We start from the raw sequence: 15,681 nt of genomic DNA, 5'->3' as shown, positions 1-15,681 counted from the left end.
CACCAGGGGTATCCCATTCCACCACCTGGGGCACACATCCCAGTTGCTCTGTGGGCAGAGCGCCCTAGCCCCCGGCTAAGGTTCTGAGCACTATTTAGTCGCCTTTTACGACAAGCTTAGCGCTGCTGCAGGCCTATTCCTTTAACACCCGGACCTGCACGGGGCCCCGGAAAGATGAGAAAGATGGGTCCAACAAAAAATCAGAAAGGGGACACAGCAAAAAAAAGGATGACGAACAAACACCAAGGAAATTAAACAAAGAAGTAAAAAGTGCGAAGTCTAGCAGTGGTCATCAACACAAAAGTAAAGATTTAGATAAAACTAGACCAATGGGACCAACAGTTAACACACTGAAATATACTACTCCAAAGAAGTCACCCAAGAAGAGCCCAAAACCATGCCTAACTCCTTTAATGTCTCCGGTGTCAATAACTTTGGGATATGATGACCATCCCATGGGTGACGTCAGTCCTGCATGCAAAAATCTTGCTGACATGTTCACTAGAGTTAAGGAAGTTGTATCTACATTGCCACCAACATCTAAGAAACGAAAGCTGGAGGAGCCAACTGAAGAGAGATAAGTAGAAAATGTAGACAAAGTGGAACAATCAAAAAAGAAACATGAGCCAGCAGTAACAAAAAGGACAGTAGCCATCTAGCTGTACCAAGAGTAGACCACAAAGCAGAAACAAAAAGGCATAAAAGGTTCCTCGGCGCGCCATCACAGTACCAGATCACCCCTGAAGCCGAGGAAATTAAGAGAATTAGCAGGAGGGCCATAGATCAGAAAACCTATAGTGGCTCTGTAATTCTCTATGGGTATGGATGCGTGAAGAAGGAAGAACGTGTAATATTCCCGGATGGGGCAATTTATTGTTTGACAGCAACCTGGATTGCCGACCCAAAAGTTTTAACTTTGAGAGACACGGGCTTACAAACTGAAGAAACAGAAGTGACAGACTCCGAAATTCAGGTTGGAGAAAATTATGTCGCTTGCCTCTATAACAAAGACCAAGAAACAAAATCAGATAGAAACACGTGAAGCAGCGACACTTACCGAAAGCATGGTGCATCATAAACAACCAGAGGAACAATGTGAGACATATACTGATGACATGTATTTAGATGAGACCACCGGCTTATGTGTAGAATAACAGAACGTTCGAATGAACCTATGAACATGTCTGAAGTCTAAACAATTATTATAGATAGCGAGAGTGACTCGGAAGTAAGTACCGATGATGTAGTAGAGGTGGAAAGTGTTGATATTGCCAACGAAAGACATGTTCAAGTACAAAAGAACATCATTGAGGAACTGGAAGAAGAATGCAAAATAATTGTAAAGATTGAATATGAGAATGAAGATTATTCTGATTGCAGTTATATCAACTAACAATATACACCGCTTATTAAAAGACATTTGTGAATACTGAACAATCATGTAACATGGTGGGAGGGTGGATATTTATTATATAATATAACAAAGTATTTCTTGTCCGGGTCGGACAATTTTTCAAAAGGAGGGGGCAGTGTAACGGATTAAAAAAAACTGTTATGTTGTCATCACCCATGTTTATGAAATGTGTTGGATAGCTTGGTCAAGTTTATATTGCGTATACAGAAATTGTGGTGATCCATTGAGATGTGTTTTTCATGAAAAGTCAAAATGGTCTAACTTTTTACATTATAGGATAAAATCTGATTCTGTTTACTCTGTATGATGGTAGTTAGCACGTATCTTCAACATTGAATTGTTAATTATGTAATTCATTATTAAGGAAAACTTGTTTTACAGAAAACCTTGTTTTTCATACAAACAAAATATGGATAGTCACCACATTTCTTACCGTTTTGAATTGTTTAACTGATCCGGCGATTGGAAAACTGTATTAAACCATGTATCTCAATGAGAAGAATGCTAGCATCACTTGTTTCAAAACGAATATCTATTTATTTGTCAGAAATAGCAAAATTAACTCCTTAGTCAGAAACACAAATTTTGACGTTGGCCATGTTTTTTTTTACGTTACCGTAAATAAGTCTTTACGTCATGACGTCATAATGTTTCAGAAGCAGTCAAGTGGTATAAAAGGAGAAAAATCGATAAAACTGATCAGTCGTTATACGACCTCCGTAGTGTATCACTTCTGCCTAGTAATACACGTTATACGTGAGACTGCCTAGTTGAAGTTCGCATACCAGCCGACGTTTATTATAACGACAAACATATTGTCTTTACGGCGCTGCTTCCAAACCACTAGAAGTCATATTTCAAAAAGGTTATTATCAATAAAGAATTGTAGTCTTTTCCAGTATAAGAGACGCTTTACCAAAGTTCTTATAAATATAAGAGTCTACAAATGTTTATAACTTTGTCGAATTTCACGCTCACATAGAGAAAGTTTCAAATTAAAAGCACGTATACTTCCGTCAGGTTAAATAACCAAGAAGTCACATACTGTATACCAATACATTCGTAGTAAGGATATTTTTTGATGGATGAAATAATCCAATGATCACATAAATAAAGCATACCGGATTAAATAACCACGAAATAACTCTTGATGTCACCTGAATAAAATATAACCAGTCCGAACACAAACTAACTAAAGATAAGGACCGGGTTTCATATATCAAATGCATTAACTAACTTCATTTTTGCTAAATATATATTATTCTTCGTCGACATGAAGCGCTTGACCAGAGCCATTCCCACATGTATACTGCTTTCTAATGTTATGAAGTTTAATGTTAAACTATTCAAATGAATACAATTAAAATAGTAATCTAATTCAATACGTTCGTATCACTTATGCCAGTGTATTAAACCAGCTGCATTACTTGCGTCTGTCGTTCCAGAGGTACTTGTCTGCCGGTCAGTAGTCAGCCACTTCAGCCGTAGCGGTCAAGGTCGTTACACATTGGGTGGAGTCTATCAGTCACTTCTACTGTAACGGTTCCTCGCACGTTAAAGAACCCTGCTGTGTTATTTGATAGGAGTAGGAACCTTTGCGCTCCGCCACAGGAGGCTAAATTTCCCGACCTTACCCATCCCTCTTTTTCCAGTGGCAATCAAAATTTGTCGACCCTATTATCCTTGTGACCCATCCTTTTTTTTCATTTCATGTTCATTTTATCATCCATTTCATGTTCATTGTCTGAATATAGCTGAAATATTGCTGCTCGGACGTTAAACCCCAACAAACAAACAAACAATCTACTGTAACGGTCGGGGTCGCTACAATATTATAGCTGGCGAAGTTAAAGACGCACAAAAAAAATAGATTAGGAATTTTAATTGAATGCCTCAGACCTGGGCAATCATCAAATTTATTAAATTTGACCAAGATTGGTGATCTTGATATGGTTTCATCTGCAAATAAGTCTCTCAATCAGTCACAGGATGTCCTTAAATACCGAGGTCGAGAGCTCGACGCCTTGACTGATAAAAAGATCTGTGAGGAACTGAAATCACAAGGCGTTAAGTCAGTAAAAAGGTTTACTTCCCGACGTCCAGTGCGACCACACCAATGCGAACAATTCTGCTAACGTTTAGTTCCACTTCAGTTCCATTCCATGTCTACATTGGCCCATACAGGACAGCCAGCTGTCAGTCTGTACATTCCTAACCCACTTCGATGTTTAAAATGTCAGATGGGCATGGAAAGGGCCAGTGTAGAGAAAAACTTTTTGATTCCGCTGCTCTGAAGAAGGACACGATGAAATTGACTGCAATAAAGATCTTAAATGCAGAAACTGGGAGGAAGCTCACAACATGTCATCATCTCAAGATTGCCCTTTCACAACAACGAAAAACATACTTTAAAGATAAAAACTGAAAACAAAATTTCATACAGTGAAGCTCGCCGGAAATGTTTCCTTTCCAACAGTTTCATTGCATCTGACAAAACGTCACATGTTAGTGTTGCAAAGCGTTCTTGTCCTCTACTGTTGAGGTGCAGACGATCATGAGTTGGAAAGAGGACATCAATGGTCTTGCCAAACTGAGATATCTACAAAAAATAACCATCCAAACAAAAAAGTTTAGAAGAAATTAAAAAGGCCAGCGCTAAACAATCTCACCAACTGTCACAGACTCAGTCATCTCAAAATTCCGAAACATCTTCAAAATCATCTTCATCATCCCAACAATCACCATCTCCGTCTTCTAGATTTTCTCCCCATAAAAAGTTGGGGAATTTCCGTGTTGAGGACTTGGAGAAATCTAAGTCTACGCGACAGAACGTGTCACCTGTTGTGTCGAATTCTGAGTCTGATATCGGAACAACATATCACGGACTTTGTCCTAGTGAAACTGGCTAGGTCCCGACCTTGATCAGATTGATCGAACAGATCGCCATAAAAAAATACAAGGAGCAGCGTGTTCAGTCAATCCGAAATTACCTTGCTGGCGGCACTCGCACTAGCAGGTCATCGAGTCGTGGTCGCGGATCAAAGGCAGAGAAAATATCCCCACGAATTGTCGAGGTTTAAAGGCTAATATTTTAGAATTAACTCTTCTTGTTCAGTCTATTTTTCCAGTTGCATTATGTCTCCAGGAGGCTCATTTAAGAAACTGATCAAATTTCCGTAAAGGGATATACGATGCACAGTACATTTGCTGAAGCAAATGAACGTGCTGCAGGTGGATCTACCATTTTTGTTAGGGAAAGTGTCATACATAGTTTTGTCCCCTTAACCACCGATCTACAGGCAGTGGCTGTTCATTTATCCCTTGATAAAATCATTACTGTTTGTTCCATTTACATTCGCCCAAATTCAGTTTTGTGCAGAAATAATTTGGTTGAGTTAGTGAAACAGATACCTAAACCATTTATTATTTTGGATGACTTAAATGTTCATAATCCTTTATGGGGAAGTAATCATTCGAATGATAAAGGTAAAAAAAGTTGAGGAGCTCCTTCAGCAAGAATAGTTGAGCATTTTTAATGACGGATCTTCAACATTCCTTCATTCAGGCAATCGATCTTATTCTTCTATTGATTTAAGCATTTGTGATCCTCTCGTACTTTCAGAGTTTTTATGGCGAGTTCATGATGACTTGTATGGGAGTGATCATTTTCCAATTATTTTGCAGCATTTATCCTCCATAACAGAGGATTGCCAACCTCGTTTCAAACTTGAAAAAGCAGATTGGCCTTCATTTGAAGCTCACTATCTAGAAGAATTACGTTTAGAAACGATGAAGGATGCTGAAGATTATAATTTATTATTTATTGAAAAACTGATATCTATTGCTAATAAAACAATACCCAAAACCTCGACAAATCGAAAACGACCTAGTAAATCATGGTTTACTGATGAGTGCAACAAAGCGATCGAAGAACACAACAAGGCCTATCGCCGGTTTGATAAAAATCCTACACCAGCGAATTTGTCGAATTTCAGTATATTTCGAGCAAAAGCTCGTCGTACATGTAATTGCCCTTGAAAGATGAAAAATAATGTTCTTAGCAGTTTTCAGTTATATCTTTAAAACTATAATAGATAGAAAGAAACTTTCAATTGATAATTGATCTTTATGATAAGTCCTACCAAATTTAAAATCGTTGGACATCTCCTTGTTAGAGTTGTTGCCCTTGAAAGGCTAAAATTTAACCAAGTGAGCAATTGAGGCTCTTGGGAGCCTCTTGTTATAACAAAAATGTTGGACCACATAACATAGAAACAGTGTGGGAAACCATTTTTCCCCTAACTTGCCATTCTGTCTATTGGAATATTGATCTTGCTAGCCAAATAAAAATTCAACTAGCCAATTTTTGGGGTTTTTTTTCTGTACTATCATCTGTTTTCTCTTGGATTTGACTATCTTCTGCCTTTGTTTCCTTTCTTCAACTGTCTTTTCATTTGTTTTTTAAATTTATCAAAAACTGTTCCATTAATGAATATTCACTCCCATTGAAGTTTTTCATGTATTTTACAGTATCAAAATGAGTACTCCATTTCTGAACTCATATTTTAAAAATAAAATTATATTTCAACAGATTCATCACTATGAAACAAGAAAATGTTCATCATTTGCTTCTTGTTCATTTAAATTTTGACAATTAACAACTGATATGCAAGGTAACATATCTTAAATTACCAAGATAATTTCGTTTGAATAGAATACGAGATCGGGACAGTCGCATATGTTTTGGCACATCCTGTATGGAGGAAATTTAAATAACAGATCGTAAACAATGCTTTACAAGTCAATAAAATTGTGCCAATCAAATGACGGTCGCCAAATTGACGATTAGCTAATGAGAACTCTCCAAATTCCACATCTACTCGTATTTGGCGAGCTGGCGAGTGGTGGTTTCCCACACTGTAGAAAGACTTGATGCGATAACCAGAAATGTGAACAATCCACAGCCCAGCAAATGAATTTCTGCTCCAATTTTGAGATTTTTCTTCCGAAACTTCATTTTCTTCTTCTGAGTTATGCCTAAAAATGCTCCATAAAAGTCTTCAATGAAACAGCTTTGCTAATGGCTTGTTGGAATGTAATATACATATAGTTGATGATAATGATACCTTTTTATTGAAGGGCAAATATTTCATTACATTTGATTGGTCCGTACATTAGAACAGTAGGTTTTACACCTTTGTCTATATTTGTCTCAAGATGTTTACATAGTTATCGCTACATACTTAAAATAAACTTCTGTGGTCTTCGATTATTTAAACACGAAACTAATTTGAAAGTTACGATTAACTAGCTTATTCTTCATGACCTTAAGCTAGGCATTTAAATGTAAAATTCCAAGGCTTAATTTCGAGTATATTTTTTTTCGTTGAATTTTATAGCTGAATAATTTACGTTTAAATCGAACTTTCTTTAAAAATTGGGATTTTCTAAATGGCGTTTTGAACTAGAGGGTCCTAAGAAAAAGTAACTTTAGGAATGGAAAAATGCCCATGCAAATACTCAAAAAATTAAAATTCTTTTTCAGCTTTGGGCAACAAATAGATTACCACACTCTCCTTCAATTTCCTGAATCAAATGAAAGGTCTGCTCCCCAGAATTACTTGAAAGGTCTATTCCCCTAGCATTACTTGAAAGTTCTACTCACGCGGCATTAGTTGGAAGGTCTACCTCATAATTACGCGAAAGGTATACTTTCCTAGCATAGCATGTTTATGATAATATAGGCATTAAAACGAAGATAAAAAATATCAACAGACATATACTGTCCAACATATTTTCTGGTTCTGTGCAGACGCCCCTTTAGAGAGAGAAGACGACGAAATCTAACAAAATGGGCAAATGGAAAGAATAAAAAACTGAAATCTAATAACAAAACAAAGAAAAGGAATGGTGAAAACAGTAACTGTTAGAAATAACATACAACAATTCTTTAAAAAAAAACTTAATTGAATATCTTATCAAAACCGGTGGGAAGCGTAGAAAAAAAATTGCCTATTCCGGAAAGTTGCCATACTTCGTTTTTTAAGTGTATTCTATTTAGTAGTATTTTAGCTCCTACGCATTAATTATATTTGCTGATGAAAAGCCATTCACCTCTGCTACACTAAGTGCTAATTCCAACCCCTTATGCAAATAATTTAATTACGGCATAAATTTGTTCAAAGTGCCCATGCTTTGCGAAAATATTCGCATTCTATATAGCAAAGCCTTTAACTAGCGGAGTGTTCGTGACAGATAGGTAGCGGTTAAAGGCCTGCTGAGGAGTTTTTAACAAAAATGTGTCTACTAAAATGGTTATTTAGTCAATTATATCCACTCGCCTATATTATTGTATTGAATTTGGTTTGTTATATAGATATTGATAGGGACATAATGTGTTGATTCATTCTGTGTACTTAGTTGTGTATGTTATCCTCAATTCAAAAGTCTTTAAAAACCATTAATTTACAACTAATTTACAGTTATTTATCTTATTTCTAGTACTGAACTTATAAACTAGGTTGATTTGGCATTTTATTTCCTCGACTAGGAACTCCGATCAATTCTGTACAGATGATATACGTTACCACAAATTGAAACAAAAATTACAAGAAATTTGTTCTAAATAATTAACAATTTATAAACTACTTTTAAATACAACGTAACAATGTTTTATTTGTCAGTTTAACTCCGTAGTCGGAAAACTAATTTCTGTTTTCTTAACGATTTATATTGAGAACATCTTCGTAAGCCCAGTTTAATTACCCTCTACATGTTCAAACCTTAAGTAGTCCTCCCATTTAAAAGATTTTGACAATACCATGTCAGTCAAGCAATCTAGGGTTTTATTGACCTCGGTTTGAAAAGTAATGTAATAACCTTATCAAAAGCTTCAGTGATCGATAAGGGTACAATAGGATTGAAAATATTCTACTACGGGGTAATGATTGGCATTTAAACATTCAGAGGGCTGGTCTTGTCTTCGGTAATGACAAAAAACATTAAAAATCTCAACGAGTTCCATACATATATAAAGGTAATTTCGGGAGCAAACATGTAGGAATATTTGCTTGTATTAGTTGTGTCAATTGGAGGTCTAAGTATAATATCAGAATCGATAACGGACAAATACGGAATTAACCTAGAACCAACAATTGATGGTTATTGTCATTCGATTGCTTTGTGGATAAATAGTTATAGTTTCTACAACAAGCTACTTGTATACAAAGTTATGATTTAGTGGTAGATGAATCGATATGCTTGCAGGATTTGGACCCACGAGTAATTGAAATGGAAACACGGAATAAATGCCTTTGTGATGAAATATTCTGTTTTCTAGTGTTGAAATAAAAAAAAACGGTAGACATGAAGAATTCATTGATGATAAACAACTTCTTTCGAGAACGGCCTAAAACTGCCAATATTAACGCGGAAAATTTAAAAGCTTCTAAGCATGATAAAACGTCCGTGAATAAAATCAAATTGGATTTAAGAGAACGCTCCTTATCAAGACTATCATCCGAATGCATTTCTCCACGTGACATTTCTTCCAGAAGTTCCAATAGGTCAAGACCAAAATCATCACTTACAAACGATAGAATTAACAATTATGCTGACTCGGAATTAGATGAAGATATATCTGTTTCAGATTATGAGGATGAGGCGGTGGACGAGGTCGACAGCAGTTTTGGAAATACTGCTCGTAACTATTGGTCAACACTGGACGATTCTATAAAACGAATTAACGATGACAGTGACCGATTATCATTAAAACCTCGCCCAAATTTTAAATCCAGCGAAGTTTTTAAAGATGTTATGACAGAAATGTCTGGAAATACGGAGTATGGTGTTTCTAAGGGTTATACTATTTTAAAGGAGAAAGTAAGCCGACTTACAAATGTGACCTCACTTACAGCATATGCGTTGTCACAGGCAACGAAAAAGGAAGAAGTGGAGACACCGCCAGACGAAGAGGAAACTACTGTTGACGTTGGAGAACCAATAACCCAAGAAGAACGTGAAAGGGATTTGAAATCAGCAGTTGGTGGTGCAAAACGTGCATGGCGTGTATTAAAAACTCATGTGCATGAATCGGCTGTTCAGTGTCGGACATCAAATGTAAACATGAACTGGGAAGCACTTAGGCATCATGTTTCTGGTATTACCGATTTAGAAAAAGCCCGAAAAGACTTGTATGAAAGGTATGGCTTCTTACCTGTAGTTCAGGAGGATGGAACAAAAGTATGTAAAAATATGATGTGGCTAAATAGGACTCGTGCAAGACTTCTTCAAAATCCTAACGAAATTCTTATAAAGGGAAGACTAAGAGCTCAAAGTGCTAGACCATTTACGACTCAAAACGGAAATCGGTTACGAAGTTTTTCCGGAGAGGGTATGCAAAATAACTATTCTAGACCAGTTTCGTGTATTCCTAGCCGGACAAATTCAACCAAATTACGCCCACAATCAGAAAATATAACTTCTAAAAATCGTTTGCGACCAACATCTGTTAAACTGAAAAAGACATGAGTCATAATATTAAGTGTTGTATATTATCACATTTTAAGTGACTAGGAATAGATGTTGTGTTTGCTCATAACCTTGACAGTACCATTTTAAAGCATTATTATAGGTATTCGGTTCGTTGGATGTATAGGATACTAGTATGACAGTTTGCATTTCCAAGTTAATTCAATACAATGTATATGATATGTTTGATTTTATTAATTGTTTTTTTTATACTTTTTTTTATAGATTAGTACAACTGTGGACAACACAGGGGTTTAGCTACTGGTTATTGTGCAATATTAATGTATTATCATTGTGACCAAATGTAATTAATTTTCAGTATGATATCCTCGTATGGGGTTTCATAGTAAATAGACTATTTTAAACAGAGCCAATTTGATCAATTATTTGGGTGAAATTCAAACTGATCAGATATATATCAATTTGATTAATTAAGTTTTATACGTCATAGAATACTTATAATGGATATTTAAAGTTTTGGTCTTTGAACATCAGTTCACATAACATATACTTTAACCTACATTAAAACATAATTTAATGTCTTACATTTTGTACTTGTACACTAATGAAGAGTGTACATGTCAGCACTGTGATGATTTACATAATTGAAATATCACAAAATTGATTTCATTTAAAAGTTTTCCCCATACAAAGTGCTTTTATTTATTTTTTCTGACATAGTCATATATATAAGGACACATAATGTCCCTTTTTGAAGTAATTGACCTAATATATGCTTTCAATATACATTTAGAGTTAATAGTAAAATAAACTGTCCATTTGTTTATATTTGTTATTTAAACCTTTCTTTTATCTAACGATTAATATCCATGTTTAATGTGGCACTAATATACAGCACTTGTTAAGAATGTAATAAACATAATTTCAAAGCAATATATTGTCGAAAATTCCGGTGATACGGTTTAAGACATTTTTTATTCGTAATTTTATATTAATTTGCACCTACATCATGTCAGACATTTAGTTCAAAAGCCCCTAATCTACATCAGATTGTCTAGTCCATCACTCAACAAAAAAATTTATGGTGTCTGTATATTTGAATAATACTATATTATGCAAACTTACAAACATTCTAATTACTATATATTTTTTTACAGGTAGCATTTTATTTGTTTTGAATGCAGCTCGAATAATGCAATATTTGGAATAGTGATAATTTAATATGTTCATATATTTAATATGATGTATTCGCTTCGGCAGTACATTTACTAATAAATTATATACTTACTTACTTCATTTTATCAAATATCGGTTTTGTTTGTTGGGGTTTAACGTCCGAGCAGCAATATTTCAGCTATATTCAGACGATGAACATGAAATGGATGACAAAATGAACATGAAATGATAATGAAATGAAAAAGGGATGGGACACAAGGATAATGAGGTCGATGAATTTTGATTGCCACTGGAAATAGGGAGAGGTGGGTAGGGTCGGGCAATTTAGCCTCCTGTGGCGGAGCCCTATAGTTCCTACTCCGGGAGAATACCACAGTAGGGTGCGAGCAACGTGGCATCTTTCCCAACACAGTGCACCACTATGGTTTGCGGTCAGGTTTTCCGTATTATAGCCTGACGACCCCAGCATGTAACACGCCAGGGTGCATTTCCTTGAAATTCTTTTTTGATGTATAAAAGTTTGCCAAGGACGGACATAAAATACTAATACTAGAATCATTTCCTGCCTTAGGTGCAGTCATGTTTTGGCATCTTTGAATCATACTTAGTTGGATAATGTCTTGATGGTTGTTTTTGTTTTATTGTCATTTTGTTTTTATCATTTGCGAGTTCTTGTTCTTTGATAAGGTTAGAATTTGGTGGGAAGCCGGCATTAAACGATAACTTATAGATATATAACAAACCTATAATGCATGCACCTCTACATAATTAACACTGATCAATATCAACATATTTTGAATTCAGTTTATCTAACCGTGTTTTGATAGTATCCAGTTTTTGACTTATTAACTGGAATACCTGACCCTTCCCAATACGTCTACTTTTTTCTTTTATTTTTTTATTATTGCAATTTAAAATGAATGTGTTGTTCTTGATGACTTGACAAAAGCTTCGATAATCATTGAATTCAATTTTTTATCATACCGACAATAACTACACTGGAGTTAAGAACAACAGTTAAAAATTGATTCCTGTCTGTAATCTTATCCCCTATCAAAACATTACATCTAATGCCTTTTATATCATGAGTTATATAGCTACGTCATTGGTTTTTAATTTTCAGTGGTAATGGGTACATTTACTTTGTTAATATAGGGTTTTCCTGAAAGATACAGGTCTTGTAGGACTAATTACCCACATTTTACTCCCGAATTTTATACAAATTTCATGGTGACTGGATCGTCTGTCATGTATATTTTGGTTAGTCTGGTATTCACAGGCAATTTTGACTAGTTGCTTTTTATGCTTCCACTCTATAGCTACATATACCTTACACATCATCAATAGCTTCAGCCTTTTCAGGTCGCAGTTTTGAAACGACTATGCACATATGTCATACTGATTGTGACGTCGATACAAAATTTCAAAAAAGTACATTAGATATAAAAAATTTTGAAGAGTAATCAAGGGAACCAAGAGTAGCGGAAATCAAAAGAATGTAATCCAGGGACAAAGACCAGACATGGAAAACAGACGAACACAACAAAGAACATATTATAAATAAAACAATACATACACTCCTTGAGACGTTCACGTTTTCCATTTAAGGGTCCGTGCATCGTTTATCGTGCGTTTACACATCGTTTTGCGTTCGTATAAACGCACGATAGAAGCATTCGTTTAAATCACGATACGAGCGTTCGTTTATTTTTGTACTTTGATTATTTTCTTGATTTAACTGTTATTTATATATTTTTTATTAATTTATATAATTTCATAACTTTATTTTCTATTTATTCTGTCTTCATTATATGTCAATATTATCATTTTTCGTCGTTCGTCTATGGTGCGTTTAAACGCACGATATGAGCGTTCGTCTATCCCGCGTTTAACGCACGCTAGGCGCGTTCGTTTATCGTGCGTTTGGGTATCGTGCGTGCGGGAAACCTAAAGGTCTCAAAAGTGTACAAAGTAACAAAAGTAAATGAGCAACTCGGACTTCACTAAAAACTGTGAACATGGACCAGGTGCACCGGTAGGGTAAGCGTCCTCTGCTTTTCTAGAAACATCCGCCGAATTGCTCATAAAATGTCAAGTCAGGGGTAGACGAAAGAGGAAAGGAAAACTATGGTACAGATGGATACACCGTAACGATCGATGAGTTCAATCTTGTAGCAACATAACCTGTTCCAGAAGCCCAATTGTAAGAAGTCTTGCGCGATACAAAAAGTCTGCATCGTTAAGGCAAGCTCTGGCATAACGTACGAATTCTGCTATGAAATCTCCATATGCAGGTGCTGAAGTTATGTTGCCACAGATGAAAGGAAAGTTGACAATTCTGAATGAAAAATTATCACGTTTGTCGTAAAGTTTGGTCATTAGTTTTCCTTTATCATTGATCTCTAAGTGTAGGTCAAGATATTGGGCTGACTTCACAGTGTCTGCAGTATCTTTTATTTCAAGTTCTTTGGGATAGATACGATGTATCGATGTATCAAATCCCCGAAACTAGGATTGTTTAACGATAATACGTCATGTACATAGCGGAAACTGAGATTAAAGGATCTAGCTAAACGACATTCTTTCTTTGGATCAGATCAGCTATAAAAACAGCCTCATAAGAGTGAGCCCCGTGCAGGTCCGGGTGTCAAAGGAATAGGCCTGCAGAGGCACTAAGCTTGTCGTAAAAGGCGACTAAATAGTGCTCAGAACCCTAGCCAGGGGATAGGGCGCTCTACCCACAAAGCAACTGGGTTGTGTGCCCCAGGTGGTGGAATGGAGTACCCCTGGTGTGTTACATGCTGGGGTTGTCAGGCTATAATACGGAAAACCTGACCGCAAACCATAGTGGTGCACCGTGTAGGGAAAGTTGCCATGTTCCTCGCACGTGAAAGACCGCTACTGTGGTATTCTCTCGGAGTAGGAACCATAGGGCTCCACCACAGGAGGCTAAATTGCCCGACCCTACCCATCCCTTCCTTTTGTCTGGTGGCAGTCAATATTTGTCGACCCCATTATCCTTGTGTCCCATCCCTTTTTGATTTCATCATCATCATTTCGTGTTCATTTTATCATCCATTTTATGCCCATTGCCTGAATATAGCTGAAATATTGCTACTCGGGCGTTAAACCCCAATAATCAATTATAAGAGTGAAGGAATAGGTCAGAAAGTAGAGGAGTACAATTTGTTCCCATTGGAATGCCGACCGTTTGTTGAAAAACGCGTCCACCACATTGGACAAATACGTTGTCGATAAAAAAAAAAATCCTGCATTTTGAAAACATCTTCGATATATTTTAAAGATGATTGGGAATATTTTTTTACAAAGTATACACCAAACTGAGAAAGATTGATTAAAAGGGACATAAAAATCATTATCTTTATTCCCTCAGTCATCAATTTAAAGCCCCTTGTGTCGCTTGGCTGCTGCAATATAGTAATCATGATTGTATTAGTACATAACACCGTCATTTTTATTTTTGAGTAAATATTGAGACGCACTTGTGCAATTTCTTAATCAAGAAGTTCTATAATTATAAAACGCATTCCAAATTAAACAAAAAATTGAGACGTTGTTTAGAAATGAGAAGTTTTCTCATATTATACTCTTTCTAACTGCAACTTTATATGTATAACTACTTTTAAAAGAAAGTGAGTGTTATGCGATAGACAAAACATGAGAAACTTATAAGGGTAGTTATATGAAAAAAATGTGACTAGGGTACACGAAAGAGGAATATGTGATCAAACTTCTGATTCTTTCACAGTTGGTTTTTCGACGCAGTCGGTATAGCTTTGCTTTTTACTCTTTGACCTTTTAGACGCTCTTCCATGGAAACGCAAGTCACCAGATCGCAAATCTGTTTCCCGATTGGCCAAATACTGATAACTTAGTGGCGTTCGAAAAAGAACTTAATCGAAAATTGAAATTGCGTTCCATGTGTTATTTCCTGGATGAAAAGTAGACAGTTGTAAGTAAAAAGAAGAAAATTTTACTGCGTCTTTTTTTAAAGATAGCACTTGTTTTCTCTAGTTGCACAGTTCAAAGGGCTGACGTTATTGGCTAATAGTATTATATCTAATTTGCGTCTCTTGAACAAGTCACTGTTTTAAAGATTTTTGAGTGTTTTTATGGTTACAGTAAAATGCCAATTACAAATGGAAAAGTCAATTTATATAATCTTTGTTTTTTTTAATATGAACAGTACAGGGTGTACTTTTCAAGTGAGTATGGATTGATATACTTCAATAAAATGGTTAAAGTGAAGTTGTATTACTATATATGGACTAATCTAAAAATTCCATTGTTATATCGGAGAAATTCAAATTTAAAATTCGGAAAGAGTATTTAATTGTATCCAAAACATAGAAAAGCTATCGAATAAAAGTTAAAAATGGCAGTGTCATTATCAAGACCTTTAAGGAAATTGATACCAATGTCAATATTCATTTTAAAATGCTACTTATCGATATTCTCCTTTTTTTGTATTGCTAAACTTGGTGTGTCATTCTAAAAATTGCTGGGGACCAAATGAAAAAGTTAAGTGTCGTTAGAGTTTATACACGTGTTTATAGGCAAAAAGCTTTACGTAATAGTAG

At 35.7% G+C, this 15,681-nt stretch overlaps 1 protein-coding gene across 1 annotated transcript; it reads left to right on the top strand.

The window, feature by feature from the left end:
* The first annotated feature begins 8,338 nt into the window (after positions 1–8,338).
* On the top strand, positions 8,339–11,195 carry LOC148629629 (uncharacterized). The gene has a single exon (XM_088554449.1). It carries the CDS (start codon positions 8,780–8,782, stop codon positions 9,941–9,943), a length of 1,164 nt encoding a protein of 387 aa, XP_088410575.1. The 5' UTR covers positions 8,339–8,779; the 3' UTR covers positions 9,944–11,195.
* The last annotated feature ends 4,486 nt before the right edge of the window (positions 11,196–15,681 follow it).

The sequence above is a fragment of the Perna viridis genome, chromosome 1 (genome assembly GCF_037379345.1).
Source record: "Perna viridis isolate PV_CMFRI_1.1 ecotype Kerala chromosome 1, ASM3737934v1, whole genome shotgun sequence".
NCBI lineage: Eukaryota > Metazoa > Mollusca > Bivalvia > Mytilida > Mytilidae > Perna > Perna viridis.
This window is presented reverse-complemented; position numbering and strand designations above follow the sequence as displayed.

What these genes read in the sequence shown, in the direction of transcription:
- LOC148629629 (XM_088554449.1), top strand. Translation starts at nt 8,780, where the DNA reads ATGAAGAATTCATTGATGATAAACAACTTCTTTCGAGAACGGCCTAAA.